This window comes from Puntigrus tetrazona, chromosome 22 (assembly GCF_018831695.1).
Source record: "Puntigrus tetrazona isolate hp1 chromosome 22, ASM1883169v1, whole genome shotgun sequence".
NCBI lineage: Eukaryota > Metazoa > Chordata > Actinopteri > Cypriniformes > Cyprinidae > Puntigrus > Puntigrus tetrazona.
In genome coordinates, this window is record NC_056720.1 from 1,509,930 (window position 1) to 1,530,323 (window position 20,394).

At 39.5% G+C, this 20,394-nt stretch overlaps 1 protein-coding gene and 1 pseudogene across 1 annotated transcript in view; one reads left to right on the top strand and one right to left on the bottom strand.

Moving 5' to 3' along the window:
- The window catches only part of LOC122327901, a 359,865-nt gene extending 348,587 nt beyond the window's left edge, over nt 1–11,278 (top strand). The window contains 6 exon segments of the mRNA XM_043223567.1: nt 2,570–2,743; nt 4,245–4,418; nt 5,743–5,916; nt 7,899–8,072; nt 9,625–9,786; nt 10,675–11,278. Of these exon segments, the coding sequence (XP_043079502.1) occupies nt 2,570–2,743; nt 4,245–4,418; nt 5,743–5,916; nt 7,899–8,072; nt 9,625–9,786; nt 10,675–10,738 (922 nt within the window). The 3' untranslated portion in view covers nt 10,739–11,278.
- Nucleotides 11,279–12,235: 957 nt separating this feature from the next.
- LOC122328094 lies at nt 12,236–12,946 on the bottom strand (annotated as a pseudogene).
- Nucleotides 12,947–20,394: the final 7,448 nt, after the last annotated feature.

Here is a 20,394-nt window from a genome sequence, read left to right on the forward strand (position 1 = left end):
TCCTGGCAGCTCTTGACCACATTATATGATCATATCACTTCACCAGATGATTTCTGTCATTTTAAAAGTCTTGCAGCAGCTCAAAAAAAACTCAGTTAAAAGAAGGTTCTCTTGAAAATCATATCATGGTGAGATGAAATATTAGAGCTACAGTGATCTTATAACCTCAAAACTGTTATAAGATCCATTTCACACGTCACATGACTAGCAGTCTATTTTAATTCTCATTAGAGTCTTGGAAGGACATATAAGTCCTTTAATATAAGTCTGATTATATTTGTCTGAAAGAAGAGATTCTTGAGTAAATCATGGGGTAATATGCATCTCTTTAAGTACACAGGAGTTGGAGAAAATACTGTGAACACATTAGAAATAGACAGTATTTTATTAATGTGTTCATTTATTTATTTTCGTATATGTCACCTTGGAACACAAAACATGTCTTAAGTGTCAAGTTTTCAAAAATGAATACATCCCCTTGAAAGCTGAATAAATGTGAGGATCCTATCCTGTGAGGATAGGACAATATAAGGAGAATATTTAGAAAATGACCTTTAAAGTTGTCCAAATGAAATTCTTAGAGAAGCATAATACTAATCAAAAATGATTTTTTTAATATATTCATGGTAAATGTAGAAAATATCTTTATGGAACATGACCTGTACTTAATATCCTAATGATTTTTGGCAAAAAAACTGATAAATTTCTGGCTTTTGCTCCAGATATACCCCGGCGTCTTCAGACTAGTCTTGTTCTCCAGGGTCACATATAAACTGCCATTTCACTTCTGGTTAGAAGCTGACTGCATTTCATTGGATGTGTACTAAAGACAGAAAGACAAATAGTTTTTATCCAGAAGCCATCAGAGTCTAGAACAACCTTTACAGCAGCAGAAGACGACACAAACAGCTTCGGTTCAGTTTTATTTGACTCTCATTGAGATTAAAACACAAGTAAATGCTCTCTGCATCAAAAACTTAAATGAATGTGCTGGAGGTGAACCTCTAATAACTTGTAAAACTTATTTTGCTGCATTGAGGAGCTGTAAAAACAGGTTAGACTCAATAAACCACCTTTTTTTCCTAAACTCTTACAAAACAAACACAAGCACTGTCCTTCAATCAGTGAAGGTTTCTCTCAGGTAATGTACTGAATCAATGTAAAGACAAAAATCATGCAGAAAAGCTCAACATTTACCAGTTTAACCTGCAATTATAATTAACAGATGAGAACATGGTCTTCTATGATGTGAAACACAGACTGGTATCTTGTTCGCCGCACAATATATATTTCTATGTGTTGATATTTTTTTTTTATATAGTTAATCTGTCAATTTTCTGGTCTGTATATTTGTGTAGGACTTGTAAAGTACGTTGTTATTTGGTCTAAACATTTGAAAGTTGTAAAGAGTGTTTCTTGTTGCTCATAAAGCACATCAAATACAGAACACAATACCAGAAGCAGGAGACGAAGCGATGATGATAAAAAGAAGCAGAGTTTATTCAATAGTCTTAGTTGTGTGTTTCAATGCTCTGACTTCATCTAAAGAACTGTTACGTCCCCAAACATTGGTTCTGTTGTGTTGTGAAACTGTATGAGATTTGTCTCTGTGTTGAACGGCCTGCTGGGAAGTGTAGTGTAGCCTGTGTTCCCCTCTCTCTCTTTCTCTGTCCTCTCACAGGACTTTGATTAAGATCACCTGTCCCTCAGTAGAGCTGTGGAGAGGAGCTACTATATGAACAGAGGGAGCTGACTGTTCTCCAGAGAGAGTGTGGCCTGTCTGTCTTCCCAGTATTAAAAGTGCTCTGAGCTTTAGTGGTTGCTGGAGAATTTCTGTTGAACCAGCTGTAGTGACTTTGTAAAGTTGTTCACTCTCTGTTTCTTTCTTACTGTTTGATTGCAGACGCAGTACGGAGGTGGGTGCCTTTTCTTTTACCATCATCAGTTTTTCTCCTGGTTTTTGGATTAAGTAAAGAAGTCAGGGAAGAGCTCTTATTTATTTAGTTTTAGTTTGTTACTTAGGTAAGGTAGTTTTCTTTGACCTTAGGTAGCTTCTTTTGTTTGTTTTTGGCCTTAACCCCTCCGGAAGTTAAAGCGTCCTGTTTTTTTCCTTATGTTATATGGATTTAATACTTTTTTATTTATTTCTGTACTAGAGCACGACTTCTGTTTATAAATTCTCAAAGAATGTACCTTGTGTGAGTGCTGGGATTACAGACTAAGTCAATACTCTCTCTCTCACTTATGGTTTCACTCACTTTTAATGTTATATGATACGTCCCCCGTCAGCTCTAGACTAAAGGAGACCGTATCAAGAACACAAGTTCAACAAGTATTAGTGTTAAACCAAACCTGCTTCAAAACAACATCCCAAACACCTGCAGTTTCCATGAGTTTCCTTCTATCTCTTATTCATGAAGACAAACAGCCCTTGAAACACAGTCATAAGACAAACAATCATGAAAAATAAAAAAACAACAATATAATGTAAATGACTAATATAATATACATGAATAATCAACTAATATATAAATGTGTATATAAACCTTCTCTCTTTCTCTCAATGTAGGTTAAGCAGCTGTGGTTTGACAGAAGAAGGTTGTTCTGCTGTGACTTCAGCTCTGAAATCAAACCCATCACACCTGAGAGAACTGGACCTGAGCTGGAATGAACTCAGAGACTCTGGAGTGAAACACCTCAGTGATCTACTGATGAACACACAATTCAAGCTGGAGAAACTAGAGTTAGTATCATTATACTCTACAGCAGTTACAGTGAAGTTAGTTTTTTTAAGTGTTTTGTGATTATTTGTGTCTGTACACTCAAAACAACAAAAAACGTTAAAATCACAAATGTTCAACCATTCTGTAACAATTTTTAGTGTCTTCTCTCTACCTTATGTATTTCAAATTGACATGTATTTGATTTATTTGTTGAAACTACATTAATATTAGTTGTTGGTGTAACTGAGCAGTGGATTTGTAGATCCCAGGATGATTTCTTAATTCATCATTCAATCATTCACTTCCTTTCAAGTCTTTATTTGTTTTTCTGTAAAGTGAAATGCATGTTAGTGTTTACAGAAACTGTTAAACATATCTGAACATTAGTGTTTTTTTATTTTGTGTTTAGCATATAATACAGAAGATCTTGTTTGTGTTCAGACTGTGACACTTGGTAGCTAATAGGCAGTCAATAATTGAGTCAAACTGCTTCTATAATAATAATAATAAGAAGAAGAAGAACAAAAACTCAGTAAATAAATAATAATTTCCCACATAAGTTTTTTTTTGGCAAATGTACTAAAATTGAACTAATCCAAAGTAGTGTAAATTAATTTAAATAAAATTGTAAACCTGCTAAATTGTTGACCCAACTAAGCAATTTTAATTAAAATATAAATATTTACATAACTGAATTAAAAGATAAAATATAAATATTTTCTTCAAAAGTAAACATCTAAATAATTGTAATGAATTAATGTTTTGATAGTATGGTATTTTCTTCTGTATTCATTCACACATTGGACTCTATTATACACCCGGTGCAGTGCGGCAAGTGTCTTTGTTAGTTTCAGTCCAACACAGTCCTCATCTTCTCCATCCAGCAGCACCTTGTTTAACTAGTGAATGCATTTATAACCATTCGTGCGCTCATGAGTGTGCTAGCCTACAAAAGAAGTGTGTTCAGGTGCATTGGTGGGGTGTTGCTATTTAGAGGAACTGAAGATAGACTGTGCCTTAGATCAACTCAAACCTGGTCAACAAACAACAATTATCAGGCTTTAACAAAAATTCATTTCTAGCCAGCATTTATTTTTATTATTTCACTCAGATATGTATCATAATGATAAAAAATGATCACAAAAATGTTGTACTTGTTGACTGTAAACTATAATCTTAAAATCTTTTAAATTGATTTATTAACAGTTTTCTTGATAAGTAACATTTCAACTCAATTTTTTCATTTTGAGTATTTTTTTTTAAATTTGTTCTTTAGTTGATCTTCTCTAGTTCTATAGTTTTTTCGTCTAAATATTCTCTAGACTTTAAATGTAACTAGTCTCCTCAAATCCTAGTTTTGTTTTAGTTTTATTTTATGTCTGTATGATTATTTACTGACTTTGTTTTCAGATTTTAATAGTATTTTATTTATTGCACTGGATGTTGTTTTCTCGTGATTAATTTAAGTCACACATGAACATAACGTGTCTGATTCATTGTCTTTTCTCTTTCTGTCTTCAGTCTGTCTGGATGCAGTATTACAGAGAAACAGAGTCTCATCCTGACTTCAGCTCTGAAATCAAACCCATCACACCTGAGAGAACTGAACCTGAGCGGGAATGAACTCAGAGACTCTGGAGTGAAACACCTCAGTGATCTACTGATGAACACACAATTCAAGCTGGAGAAACTAGAGTTAGTATCATTATACTCTACAGCAGTTACAGTGAAATGTGTTTTGTTTTTTTAAGTGTTTTGTGATTATTTGTGTCTGTACACTCAAAACAACAAAAAAAAACTTTTAATTTTTATTATGAGTTAAAATCACAAATGTTCAACCATTCTGTAACAATTTTAGTGTCTTCTCTCTACCTTTATATATTTCAAACTGAAATGTATTTGATTTATTTGTTGAAACTACATTAATATTAGTTGTTGGTGTAACTGAGCAGTGGATTTGTAGATCCCAGGATGATTTCTTAATTCATCATTCAATCATTCAGTTCCTTTCAAGTCTTGTTTGTTTTTCTGTAAAGTGAAATGCATGTTAGTGTTTACAGAAACTGTTAAACATATCTGAACATTAGTGTTTTTTTCTTTTGTGTTTAGCATATAATACAGAAGATCTTGTTTGTGTTCAGACTGTGACACTTGGTAGCTAATAGGCAGTCAATAATTGAGTCAAACTGCTTCTATAATAATAATAATAAGAAGAAGAAGAAGAACAAAAACTCAGTAAATAAATAATAATTTGTTCCACATAAGGTTTTTTTTGGCAAATGTACTAAAATTGAACTAATCCAAACTAGTGTAAATTAATTTAAATAAAATTGTAAACCAGCTAAATTGTTGACCCAACTAAGCAATTTTAATTAAAATATAAATATTTACATAACTGAATTAAAAGATAAAATATAAATATTTTCTTTAAAAGTAAAAATTGTACTAATTGTAATGAATTAATGTTTTGATAGTATGGTATTTACTTCTGTATTCATTCACACATTGGACTCTATTATACACCCGGTGCAGTGCAGCAAGTGTCTTTGTTAGTTTCAGTCCAACACAGTCCTCATTTTCTCCATCCAGCACCACCTTGTTTAACTAGTGAATGCATTTATAACCATTCGTGCGCTCATGAGTGTGCTAGCCTACAAAAGAAGTGTGTTCAGGAGCATTGGTGGGGTGTTGATGTTTAGAGGAACTGAAGATAGACTGTAACATTTCAACTCAATTTTTTCATTTTGAGTATTTTTTTAAAATTTGTTCTATAGTTGATCTTCTCTAGTTCTATAGTTTTTTCGTCTAAATATTCTCTAGACTTTAAATGTAACTAATCTCCTCAAATCCTAGTTTTGTTTTAGTTTTATTTTATGTCTGTATGATTATTTACTGACTTTGTTTTCAGATTTTAACAGTATTTTATTTATTGTACTGGATGTTGTTTTCTCGTGATTAATTTAAGTCACACATGAACATAACGTGTCTGATTCATTGTCTTTTCTCTTTCTGTCTTCAGTCTGTGGAGATGCAGTATTACAGAGAAACAGAGTCTCATCCTGACTTCAGCTCTGAAATCAAACCCATCACACCTGAGAGAACTGGACCTGAGCGAGAATGAACTCAGAGACTCTGGAGTGAAACACCTCAGTGATCTACTGATGAACACACAATTCAAGCTGGAGAAACTACAGTTAGTATCATTATACTCTACAGCAGTTAGACGTTATGAAGGTCTTTATATAAACAATTATTGTCCCATATTATCCATAGATCTATAAAACTAGTTTTATTAATGTTGTGATCCATAGTGAATGTTAAAGTTGAACAGTCATTTATTTAAATATTGATAAAAAGGAATTTAATTGTACAGCATCACCCTTATAAAGACAAAAACAATCATCCAGATTAATATATCACAAGAAAAAGCATGGTTTGAGTAAATATATTTTTCTTAGGAGGCTATATATAGATTTGTGAAGGAAGGTGCCACATCTCTGAATAAAGAGTCATTCTAGAAGATAAAAGAGTTATGAGAAACAATAATCTCAGATAATATTTCAATGCATTCATTAAAGATGACCGACTCAACTCATTCTGACAAGAAATGAATCACAGATTCAGTGCCTTTTTTATGAGATATGAATGAATACAAAGACTGAACATCAAAAGAAAGCTAAAGTAGATCTATTTAGGTACTGCATTAATGAAAGACAACTTATGAGTGATATCTTTTAGGAAAGAGGGCACTTTTTCACAAAAGAGTTTCACTGAAAAAATAAAAAAGTGATCATTAAAGAAGATAAAGAACCAATACCAGACACTATTGGACGACCAGGAGGTGATTAGAAACATTTGTGAGTTTTTAGTGAGGTATGAAAAGTAGATATATGTAACCCTTCTTTTACCCCAAAGGGTTCATTTAATATTTGTCTCAGAAGAATCCTGGATCTCCGACAATTAGATGATGAATTAGACCGGTATTTTCCTCTCTGTTTAATTTATATGAACTCAGTTTTCGATTCTCCAATATATTAACTTGCCAGATTCAATGAAATACAAATTTGTAAAGAAGTAAAGAAAAAGACTAACAAAGACTTATTGTTTTATATATATGCTATAACTCCTTTGGAGAAGGACAAATAAAAAAATAATCAGACAATAAATAAAAACCAAAACAACTCCGTTCTGTGTTCTGAATCAAATACCAAAATAAAGTACACAAAAACCTCTTTCCAGATCAGTCTTGAGAAAACTCAGTACAGTATCTTAGTACTATAAACACAGTAGCTTCACAAATCAGTCAAACAGTGGAAATGTTGGATGGATCGTAAACGTTGGGCCCGGTTCGTTGGTGCACTTTAAACAAACCATGAATTCAAGATAATCCTTCACAGAAAAACAAGGCACTTACGTTCTTCTGATGAAAGTTCAGTGAAACAATCTTCTGTTCCTCACACACTCCACGCCCTGTCACGATCCGTCAGGAACACGAGATGAACTCAACCGATCCACTTCCAGCGACGAAGCACACGACTCTCCTCAGTCCCTCACGCACCAAGAAGTTTGGTTACTTCACAAAGAGTTCCTGAGTTTAACTGTCTCTATGGCCGCTAGGTCAGCTTCACACACGGCATGTTTAAGTGATGACTCTCGGGATCAAAAGAACCTCAAATAAAATGAGATGCACTTTAAATAATAAGAAAACAAAACAAGAATCGTCACGAAACGCTTTGGGCCTTATATTTCGGTAAATATAACAGTCTCCAAACGAATGAAGAACTTTTCCTGAAGACAGATCTTGAAGGAATCCTCACTCATCATGTGTGAGACCTTTTTCCTCTTTACGTGACTCACACCACGACGTAACATTAAGATCATACCTACATTGAACACACTTTTCTAGTGGACACAACCCAAACACAAACATTTTGGTTATTTATTATAATACTTGGTATTATTTCTGACATAGTATTAAACACAGGATATATTTCTTAGGGTCCCTACATATAATATGATTTTTTAAATTTTTTTAGAAAATCAAGTTTCCTCTTAATAATTTCTCAACATTGAATTAAAAACTGAATGAACTGTATAATGTTTTCTCGTGATTAATTTAAGTCACACATGAACATAACGTGTCTGATTCATTGTCTTTTCTCTTTCTGTCTTCAGTCTGTCTGGATGCAGTATTACAGAGAAACAGAGTCTCATCCTGACTTCAGCTCTGAAATCAAACCCATCACACCTGAGAGAACTGGACCTGAGCGAGAATGAACTCGGAGACTCTGGAGTGAAACACCTCAGTGATCTACTGATGAACACACAATTCAAGCTGGAGAAACTAGAGTTAGTATCATTATTAGTTTATTAAGGAAATCAATATCAGCAATATTTTAGTGCTTATTATGATTGATTTACTTTGGCACATATTTTATTTCCAAAAATAAATGGACCCTTGTGATGTTTGATGAAAATAACTGTCCCTCAAGAAAACATCTCTTCTCTCGTCTGATGATGTGAAGGCGGGAAACCTGTCAGTCACATGATCACAGCAATAACAAACAACAATTATCCAGCTTCATCAACAAAATTTTATAGCCAGCAATTTTATGCATCACATTAATAAATCTCTTGAAGTAAATTGATTTATTAATATACTTGTCTTAAATTGTTAGTTTTAAACTCTTTTTAACTCTTTTTTAATATTATTTTAAAGAGGATCTATAGTTGATCATAATTACTTTACAAATCACAAACCTTTGTTTTTGCTCTAAATATTCTCCAGATATGAAATATAACTATTATCCTCACTTCATCGTTTAGTTTTATATTATAACTATATTATTATTTATTTACAAATATTGTTTTCAGGTTTTAACAATATTTTATTTATTGCACTGGATGGTCTTTACTCGTGATTCATTTAAGTCACATATTTTTACATTTTTACTGCACTTTTATAAAAACAACAACTGAATCTGAGCTTCATGCAGAAGTGACAAAGAACTGATATAAATCTGACAAAGATGTATTTTTAATGTAGCTGGCACTATTGACCAGCATTGGCAGGAAGTAGAAGAGCTTTTATGTGTTTTAGGTTCATTTTTATAAGACGGAGAGACAAATCTGTACTTATTTCAGAAATGATTGATAAATAATAGTGATATGATGCATCATAAAATCAGGTTGTAATAATAAATCAAATAGGGTGAGGACCAAAGAGGACAGAAGGAAGGAGTGTGAGGGCAGTGATGAAGAATAGGTTCATGAGGAAGTCAGACATTTCTGTCCAGATTGTATGTCAGTTTGAAAGATGTGATCCATACAACAACCAGAGGTCAGGAAAGATGCCAGTGTCTGTTAGCATTACTAGACTGATCCAATCATGACTGTCCACATCTACTGACTCACTAGGGACTCACTTTCAAGATTTGAAATTCCAAGAGAAAACACAATATTGAAGTTGTTTTAATGCTTCAAAACTAAAACATGGTTTTCAGGAAGTGACATTACATCCGAATTTGTGTCAAGTTTTAGATCAAATATAAATCAAATATAGCAGCACAAGAAAAAAACTGAATGTTCATAAAGATTTTTTATGTTTTTTGAAACAGTAAGACTTTTTCACTTCTTCTCAAATAGTGAAAAGCATCTGATTGTGTGTGAAGTTTCAGAAAATTTGACAAAAAAATAATTTACTCTAATGGATACAGAAAAATGATTTTACTTCTAAATATATGTGAAATATACAGTCAATTATTTTAAATCTTTAAATTCACGATTACTTCTCTTTATACTCAAAATCTTGTGATGAGTCTGAGCTTATTATTTTTGTGAAATATTCTTCTTTATGATTTTGTTTGAGATGATCTCTCTTTCTCTTTTTGTCTCTTTCTAGTCTTTGTCTCTGTGACATTACAGATGTTTCTTCTTTAACTCAGTGTTTGACAAAAACAGAAACACTGCAGTTTCTAAAAGAGCTTGATCTGAGTTTTAATGAGATCAGAGACTCAAAGCAGCAGCTCATTGATGTGCTACGAGACTCAAACTGTAAACTGAGGTGAGTAAACTTCACTTTGAGATATTAAAGAGATTCATTTAACTCTGATACGTGAACAAATACACACTTTCAAATATCTGTGAGAAGAGTTTATCAAAGTATCATGAAGCTTTATCTCAAAGGGTTTGTGTCAGAATGAAATAAAAAGTTGATGAGATGTTTAACACAAAGGAGGAAAGAGAACAGAAGCACACTGTCACACTTTATACAGCAGCAGCTGCTTTATTAATGATATCAGTAATAGTGAATCATTACAGTTTGAAATAGATTTGATCAGATTGTAGGAAAAGCAGGTCAAATCAGAGCAGATTCAGCTTCGGCTCACAGTCGTCCAGCATCACATGATCAATGTCTCTGTCTCTTGTGTGTTTTTACTTTGACAAGCAACACCTCACTTTACTTTACACTTACTTCATGTAAGAGATAATGTTCATCCAGACACTTATCACAGAATAAACCTGACTGGGTGATCAGAACTAATATCTCCTGAAGAGACTTATTCTGTGATAATCACACTTATTATGCTCTTTCTTGACACATAAGAGAATAATTAGACACAAATAATTACTTTGAGCTGAAGTATATTTTTAGCTCTTTAAACGCAAAGCTTCTGCCAAAAAAAAACAGTTCCTAAAAACGCAGGTGAACCTGGAAGTTTAGTTTGTGTTTCTCTTTATATTCACTCGATAGAGATTGAATTCAAGCTCTAAATGTTTTTATTTAAAACACAAATACTGTTTTATAAATACATATTCCATCTGGTATAGACGGTAATTATTTTTTTAAAGATTTTAATAACTTTTTACTTAAACTAGTTGAAATATAATAACTAATTTGTACTTTGTTCTACTTAACTCTGATTATCTTCTCTTTTGTTCCACTTTACAGAATAGATAGAGATCCATTATTAGAAGTATATAGAAGAAGATTTCAGATTTCAGTCTTCAATTGAGGATAAATGCTGTATATTATAGTTTGAGATCATCTTGAGAGGAGCAGTAAACATCAGATGAAGATCCACAGAAGAACTTCACTATGTGTCTATGAGGAGAAATAAATGTGTGATAAATGTGTAAATATGATTCATACAGGTGAAGAGACTCAGACTTTACAATCAAATAATGCAGCTTGTGTGTTAGAAACATATTGAATCATTAATATTGATTTAATATTTACCCTAATGATCATGTTTCAATTAAAGCTAAACAGAGGAAGAAGCTCAGATGAGTCTGACTCTTCAGTTTAATAATATTTGTATTAAACCCATTCATAATGATCAGTATAATAATGAATATGTATTAAAAAAAGCAATTATTATGAAGTTAGATTTGTGTGTGTCTGTTTTTATTAATCATAAATCCTCTCTTTACAATAAACAAAGCAGAAACACCATGTAAATAAAAGCTGGATTGTGGAGTTTGTGTTGAACTGATGAGTTATAATGATGAATAAAATGAATAAAACTGATGAATAAAAATGAGTTATGTAGGGGGAAAAATAAGTTTGAGTTTTTTTTGGAATTCAGGGCAGACCACATTTCTATTTTCTCTTTTTTATAAGAATTGTATCCACACATTTATTTTATCTCTAATTAACAAGAAAATGGAGATACACAGAAAATGTGGTAACTAAATAAGGATAAGTATAAAAGTTTAAAGAAGCATAGAAACTAAAGATTAAACATGAGTGAAATATATCCCATTAATTTGAGTGTTTTGTGTTTTATAGCAATAACATAATTCATCAGTTTCGTTATCTTTGGTCAAAATAGCTGATGTCTGTCATTTGTTTCTGTCTAAAATGAGCTTCTTGTGCCGTTTAATGGATCTAAAGACATCAGAATAATAAATGTTAATCACCTTAAACTCATTTTATTGAACAGACTTAAGAATAAACCACAACCTTGAAATGAGCTCACTTAGTGGATGAAAGTGTAGAATTTCTTCATATTTTGTTATATTTGTTGTGAATATAATATCGGCTCATATGATTTCTTTTAGTTTTTATTCAAATGTAAAAAATGTACCAACATTTCCAGAATTTTGGAGATGAGATGGTTTAATAAGAGACTTTATGGTTAATCCTGAAGAACCTAGTTTTAATACCGTTCAGCAAAAACCACACTAACAGTAAACAGTAAGAAAAGCATCTCACAACCAGAACGTAATAGAACACAATTACAACTTTACAAATACATAATACAAAAATAAAATCAGTGAAGCTTGCAGTGGCCTTTTTTGGTGATACAAGAAAAACAGACAATAAAAATGTAATTTTATGTGAAGTAAATACAGAACATGAGTAAAAATGGAAATATTACAAAGATCTCAAAGTTGCAAAGTTACATATATAAAAATATACAAAATATATTTTCCATCTGCATTTTCTAAATACAGTTAAAGTGGAAGATTAAGTAGCTGTTATAAAAACTACAAAAACACAGAAATAATTAATTCTTAACAAGAACAGTTTGAAGCCTAAAAACAGCAGTGATATGGTTTCTCTCATGTGATTTCTCAAGTAATCTTCTGTCGCAGTATAAATACTCTCATGGTTTCTCTCTGGTGTGGATCCTCTCATGTTTTCTCAGGTTTCCTGACCAACTGAATCTTTTGTTGCGGTGTGAACACGTGTAAGGTTTCTCTCCGGTGTGGATCCTCTGGTGCAGTTTCAGATCTGCAGCTGTAATAAAAGTCTTCTCACACTCGAAGCACATGTGGTTTCTCACACCAGTGTGTTTTTTCTGATGAACTTTTAAATTCTGCAGTTCTGAAAAACTCTTTCCGCACAAAGAACATGAATGTGGTTTCTCCTTGGTGTGAACTTTCAGGTGACTCTTCAGACTTGAAGCCCACAAAAACGTCTTTCCACATTGATCACATTCACGTGGTTTCTCTCTGGTGTGGATGTTCATGTGGTTCTGAAGGTGTGATGATTGTCTGAAACTCCTCCCGCACTGATCACACGTGAACGGTTTCTCTTCAGTGTGGATCCTCATGTGATCGCAGAGGCTCTGTTTGCACGTCAGACTCTTTCCACACTGAGTGCAGGTCAAACTTTTCTTGTTTCTTCTTTTCTGTGAAGAAACTCTTTCAGTCTGGGAGTGAGTTTTTCTGCTAGTTTTACCATGATGATAATTCTGAGCTTCACTCTCCTCCATCAGATCTGAAATTAAATATTACAAAATAAAGTGTTACGAACGTGTTAAAAATGCAATATCAATTACAATATGAATACATGAGATAAGATCAGAAAAGTGTCAAGTGAAAGCAGGCTAAGCAAAATTACAGTAATTTTAATGAAATGAGGTACAATGATAGTATTGTGTCTGAGGTATCACCAAGGGTTTTTCCATCAAGTCATGTTTCACAAAGGGATCAAATAATTATTTCACTGTTAAAATAAACCTTCCATTAAAATTGATATGAAACTGGACCAGATATAATGAATGATTTTAAAATTTGACACATCTATCTCCGTTGAAGAGAGTTGAAAATGCATTTAAGTTAAAAGAAACGTCTTGGTTACGTATGTAACTCTCGTTCCCTGAAGAAGGGAACGTAGACGTCAAGTCGGATGACCGGTTTAATTGGGATCTCGCCGAGAGACCAATCTACTTCGAGTGTATCTAAACGAGCCAGTTGAAGATTGGCATGCGCTAATCGCATCCAGCAGCCGCCGATGATCACAGCGTGTATAAATAAGCAGCGGTGCAGCGCATATTCAGGTTTTCGCCAGGAGCCGAGCCAGTGACCCGGCCCCTTCAGCAGAGGTGCAGCACCGTGGCGACGGATGTGACGCCTCCGCTCCCCTCCTTCAGGGAACGAGGGTTACATGCGTAACCGACGCGTTCCCTTTCAGTCGGTCACTCGAGTCACGCCGGATGACCGGATTTAATTGGGATCCTTACTAAAACGCCATGGACGCTGCCTCTTCCAGTGTCCTGTGGGCCCACAAGCCCCCTCAGTCTATCAGCGAGGCCGGGCTCAACCACAAGAAGCCAGCTATTTTTGTAACACTACCCATTCGTAAGCCTGGAACACTGAGAAACGTCCCACGTTCTAGTGAACAGGGACGTGCGGGAGTACAGCCTTCCCGTAGGAGGTCTCGGAACGAATACGCATATGGACAGTATGGTAAATTGGAGAAGGTCTGCCGGGGAAACACAGGGCTCTAAGGCTATGCCGTGGAAATACACACATAAAGTCATCTTGGGGTACTTTACATGGCTCCCAGCCCTCACCGGTTCTCACGGATTCATCGAGAGGGCCTGGCGCCGGATGCTCCGCAACATCTGGCTGCCGAGGGGAATGGAGGAGCTCGACAGGGTCTACTGTATGGACGCTCTGGAGCGGTTAACAAGCCGACCCGAAACCGAGCCTCTCAGTGCTTCTACCCGTTTGAGGTGAGAACACAGGAGGATACCGGTTCCACACGTAGGCTATAGAATCTAGCGATCGTGTTGGGGGTCGCCCAGCCTGCAGCTCTACAAATCTGTCAGCGAGGTGCCACGAGCCACCGCCCAGGACGATGCTACACTTGCTGAGTGTGCCCGCAACCTGAGGAGGGGGCAGGGCATACCCTGTGCTTGGTAGGCTAGGGTAATGGCGTCCACTATCCAGTGAGCCATCCTCTGCTTGGAGGTGGCACTCCCCTTCTGCCGGCCTCTGTGACAAACGAGAGCTGAACTGAGGTCCTGAAGCTTTGTGTCCGGTCAACATAGCATCTTAGTGCTCGGACGGGACGAGCAACGTCAGGGCTGGGTCTGCCTCCTCCAGGGGCAGCGCTTGAAGGTTCACCACCTGGTCTCTGTAGGGGGTAGTGGGAACCTTGGGCACGTAGCCGGGCCATGGCCTCAGTGTTACCTGGGAATCCGCGAGCCCAAACTGTAGGCACAAATCGTCGACTGAAAAAGCCTGCAGGTCCCCTACCCTCTTGATGGAGGCCAATGCGAGCAGGAGCAACGTCTTCATAGATAAAAGAACTTTAGCACAACTGCTGGCAAGGGTTTAACGGAGCCTACTGCAGTGCTGTCAGCACTACAGACAGGTCCCAAGAGGGTACTGTTGGGAGCCGTGGAGGATTCAACCTCCTGGCTTCCCTCAGGAACCTGATAATCTCCCATCTATGGAGTCATGATTTGCAGCGATTGCAGCCACGTAGACATTAAGGGTGGAGGGAGACAGTCTTCGCTCCAACCCTTGCTGCAAGAAGATAAGCACGACCGATAGGGCAATTCCGGGGGTCTTCACCCTGAGAAGAACACCACTCGACGAACAGGCTCTACTTCAAGGCATAGGCCTGTCTCGTGGACGGCACTCTAGCCGAATAAATGGTGTCAACTACCCCTTGAGGTAGGTCACCTAGAGCCTCTGCATCCCATCCAGGGACCAGACATGGAGTTTCCAGAGGTCTAGACGCGGGTGCCAAGGGGTGCCCCGTCTCTGAGTCAGAAGATCCTTCCTCAGAGGGATCGGCCAAGGAGGGGCTGTCGCGAGGAGCACAAGTTCTGGGAACCAAGTCTTCACCAGTAGGGTGCTACTAGCAAGACCTGCTCCTTGTCCTCCCTGACCTTGCACAGTGTCTGTGCAAGAAGGCTCACTGGGGAAATACATACTTGCAAAGGCCCCGCAGCCAGCTGTGTGCCAGTGGGCAATGGGAAGTCTCTGGAGAGGCAAACAGGTCTACCTGAGTGGCTCGGAAACGTTCCCAAATCAGCTGAACCGCCCAGGGATGCATTCTCAGGGTAGTGCAGCTCGTGACAGGTCGTCGGCTGCCTGGTTGCACACTCCTGGAATGTGAATGGCGAGGAGCGACCTCAGAACTTCCGACTCCATAGGAGGAGGAGGAGGTGGTGGGCTAGTTGCGACATACGACGGGAGCGTAGACCACCTTGTTGGTTGATGTACGCAACGGTCAGTATGTTGTCTGTGCGGACTAGTACATGCTGGCATCGAAGGCAGTTCTTGAGACTGCCTAGGGCGAGATGTACTGCCAGCAACTTTAGGCAGTTGATGTGCCATTGCAGTTGAGGGCCCGTCCAAACCCCTGACACTGCATGCCCGTTGTACGTGGCTCCTCAGCCGGTGGTGGAGGCATCCGTGAAACCACAGCATACCTGGAGACCTGCTCCAGGGGCACCGCCCGAAGGAACGAGAGGTCTGACCACGGGGTGAAGGTTTGGCGGCAGGCCGGTGTTATTTGAACCCGGTGAGTGCCACTTTGCCACGCCCACCTCGGGACTCGATCGTGTAGCCAATGTTGAAGCGGTCTCATATGGAGTAGTCCCAGCGGCATCACTGTGGCCGCGGCTGCCATATGCCCCAGGAGCCTCTGAAAATATTTCAGTGGGACTGCCGTCCTGCTCTTGAACATATTCAAGCAGCTCAACACCGAATTGGCACGCTCCTCTGTGAGGTGTGCCATCTGATCGATCGAATCCAGCTCCATCCCAAGAAAAGAGATCCTCTGCGTTGGACAGAGTTTGCTCTTCTCCTGGTTGACCTGAACCCCAATTGGCTGAGGTGCTGTAGCACCAGATCCCTGTGTTCGCACAACTGAGCCCGGGACTGAGCTAGAATGAGCCAGTCATCCAGTTGGTTGAGAATGCGAACGCCTTACTCTCTCAGTGGAGCAAGGGCTGCCTCCGCGACTTGCATGAAGACGCGTGGCGACAGGGAGAGCCCGAAGGGTAGGACTTGTACTGATATGCTCGACTTTCGAACGCGAACCTCAGGAATGGCCTGTGGCGTGGAAGAATCGACACATGAAAGTATGTGTCCTTCAGGTCGATCACTGCAACCAATCCTGGGGACGGACGCACTGAATAGGCGTTTCTGTGTCAACATCCTGAACGGGAGTGCTCGATTCAGGACTCGCAGATCCAAGATCGGTCGTAACCCACCGCCTTTCTTGGGCACTATGAAGTATGGGCTGTAAGCCCCGACCTCATATCGTGCCTTCACTAGAAGGACAGCAATCTCCGCCCACAAGACAGGGGTACGCGCATTGTTCACTGACATATAGCAGATCCCACTGAACTTGGGGGGGGCGCCGGACGAACTGAATCATATAGCCGAGTCGAAGGGTTCGCAGGAGCCACCGGGATAGCCTGGGAAGATTCAACCAGGCATCCAGAGACCGAACTAGCGGCTCGAGCGGAACCACCGACGTGCAGGCGATGGGGCAGCGAGGGGGAGTGCAGGGACCCGGCTCGGCGCCTCGTGGGCGGTCCGGCGCGGGTCTGGAGTGTGCAACTCTTACCTGCTTCCCCGCAGAAGTGAGCGGGTAGGCCGTTGGTTCGTCCTCCCAGTCTTCCCACTGCTGCATATTATCCCAAGAAGAGAGCGCGAGTGGTGCGGAAATGGCCCGCCCAACTCCTCGCTCTCCCTGGGAACCCAGAGACAGAGGAAACCGCCCTCGTCGAGATTTTAGGTAGCGGCAACATTCTCTGCCCGGCAGAGCAGCTCCCTCCATCCCCGGATCTGAGGGCCTCTTGCACCTGCGCTTTCCTCCAGGTTTGGCAGGAGCCTGGACAGGCTGGGTGGCTGCCCTGCTGCCAGCTCCACGGTGCTGCCTACAGGGGGCACCCTCAGCGACGAGCTGGCTGAGGCGGGCCGTCGGCGGCTGGGTGAAGGCAGCAGTTGCACGCCGAGGCAGGATGTGTTCTTACCTCAGTCTGCTTCTGGGCAGCGGAGAACTGCTGGGCAAGTTCTCCACTGCGTCGCCGAAGAGGCCGGTCTGGGACATGGGGGCATTCAAAGAACGTGTCTTGTCTACCTCGCGCATGTCGACCAGACACAGCCACAGATGGCGTTTCTGGACCACGTGAGTGGCCATCGCACAACCCAGAGACCGCGTTAGACCTTCAGCCGCTCATGGCGCGAGGTCCATCACGATACAGAGTTCTTTCAGAACTTCCGGGTCATGACCACCCCTGTGCAGATCCTTCAGTGCCTTGGCCTGATGAATCTGCAACAACGCCAAAGCGTGTACTGCAGGCGCAGCTTGTCCACAGGCCACACAAGGCACTGCTGTTCAGAGCCGACGACTACCTGCAGGCCCGGGAGGGGAGCACAGGATCACCACACTAAGCAGAAACAGCATTGGGACACAGCGGCATCCCAACTGACTGCTCCACTGGGGGGGCGATCACCGTAACTCCCTGGCTGTACCACTGTCAAGGGTGGTGAAGGAGGAGGAGCCACTGGGGCAGTTTCTGGCAGTGAAAGGTGCTTTCCACATCCCAGTAAGCTCCTCATGCACTTCCGGGAAGACAGGTACCAGGGTGGGGCTCTGAGAACCAGCGCGAGCCACCCTTAAATACCAATCGTCCAGCCTCGAGGGCCCGGGAAGCAGTGGAGGTTTCCACATGATCCCGATCACCTCGGCGGCCTGGACAAGCATAGCCACCATTTCTAGATCTGTATCCAGTACATTCAACGCCTGGTAGACGCAGAGCAACCGGATCTTCACTTCCAGAAATGTCTGGCTCACCTTCCGATGCAGCGATTGACTTCTGATCATCAGGGGGAGCCCAAGAGGGTACAGCTGATACCCCACGTGAGGGTCCAGACTGCCCCTTTTGCAGCTCCACTGGTTGCAGAGTTTAAGCTTTGTGTCACAACCTGAAATGGAGCCCACCTGTCTGCAGCCAGGATGAGAACCAAGTCGAGCAAACACAAGCTCCGCCCCCTTTTTTCAAGGTGACAGAGCCCGCCCATCACTCCAAGATGACCATCTCCCGCGAGGAAATGATTCATCCACAACCGCCACCTCAGCGTGCTAAGCCCAGGCACATGAGGCAACGATTGTGACCATCACCTAACACCAGGTAACAACCGCATCCAGAAACACACGGGTGTACGTCGTCTGAAGCAAGACCCACGCTATCTTCCAAGACGCGCCGAGTTTGCCAGACGTAACGCCGTCTTTAAAAAGACGCACCGCGAATGCTCTTTTAGTGCTGAGGCAACAGGGGATAGCCGTTTTGCACACAAACAGGGGTAGTGCAGCCTGATTGTGGCAATCCACTCGGACGCAGGAAAACGACCTCCGCTGAAACGCCGTGATCTAACACTCGTAGATCGCCTTTTGAGCAGAACAGTCACGCCGGCCCGGCTTAAAAGCTGAATATGCGCTGCACCCGCTGCTTATTTATGCATCGCCGCTGTGATCAGCGGCAGCTGGATGCATTAGCGCATGCCAATCTTCAATTGGCTCGTTTAGATACACTCAAAGTAGATTGGTCTCTCAAGCAAGATCTTCAATTCGCCGGTCATCCGACGCGTGACTCGGAGGACCGACTGAAAGGGAACTCAGGGAATGTCTATCGCTGGAGCTGAATAAAAGATTTAACAGCTTTCACAGATTCAATGTGAATAGTAAACACTACAGCAATACAGTATATGGTTCATCTGAGTTATTATCATTACTGTTGTCATTTAAAGAAAATGCATGTATAATGAAATGCTAATCAACATAGCCTTTATCATTGCTTATAATACTATTAAATATGTTCTGTATCGTTTTCTGGGCAAGAATTACTTAAGAATTAATATCTAGCACATGATCAGGGAGATTTGTGAGGTATGTTTTAAGTGTGTCCAGTTTTGTGATTGTGCTTTATATCTTATAGGCTATATTTTATTTATTAGTTTGATTTTTTCTTACTACAAACAATAAATCTGATAATCTTCTTTTTAATCTTACTGTTCTTCAGTCTCAAAGGGTCAGGATGAAGAATAAACACCAACCTGTTGGTTCTTCAGTGTTCTCTCAGGTTCAATAAACAGATTTCTCTTCTTCCCGATCCTCTGATGTTCGTACTTGGCAATAAAAAAAATCTGTTATTATTTCATTTTTTTTCTAAAATAATACACCGGCACAGTAATATAGGGGGAAAAAATACAATTACAATTAAAAATACACATACAATTAAAAGATTCATATTACAAACAATATAAGAATTTAAAAAAATTAAGAATAAACTTAACATAAAATAAACCACTAATGACATGAGTTTAACTTAATATGTTTGAGTTTTCTTTAAATGAAACCTTTATCGCAGAAGAATAAAGGTTTATCACTGATTAATGAATAAATCTTGTGATAGTTATCTTGTAATTTCATTGGCTGATCAGGTGGTTGAGGTCTGTTGACTAATAAAATGAGCTGAATCTGGCAGTTTAAGCACCTGAAGACAAAACCTTCGTCAAACATCGTGATTCATCCACATCAATGTGAATATAGTCGATTATTTACCACATTAATAACATTCCTAGTTAACACCTTACCAATTGTTCTGTGAAGAAAGGCAGACACACCATAAACCCGTCTTCTTTACGGTGTTGTATTTAGCACACACACAAATCGGATTAAATAGACTGAGTAATAAGTATTTTTATCATTTTAAAATCGCGTGAAGTCATTAACTGCTCCCCTCCACAGTGAAGCGCGCGCGAGTGATGACGTCATCGGCGCGAGGCGTTCGATGATCAAAACCGCGCCAAATTCTGATTAGAACGGCAAAGGTCTGTCTAAAGATAGCCCGATGTGGGGATATATATATATAGATGACGCTACGCGTTTAAACGCTTTATTGAGAAA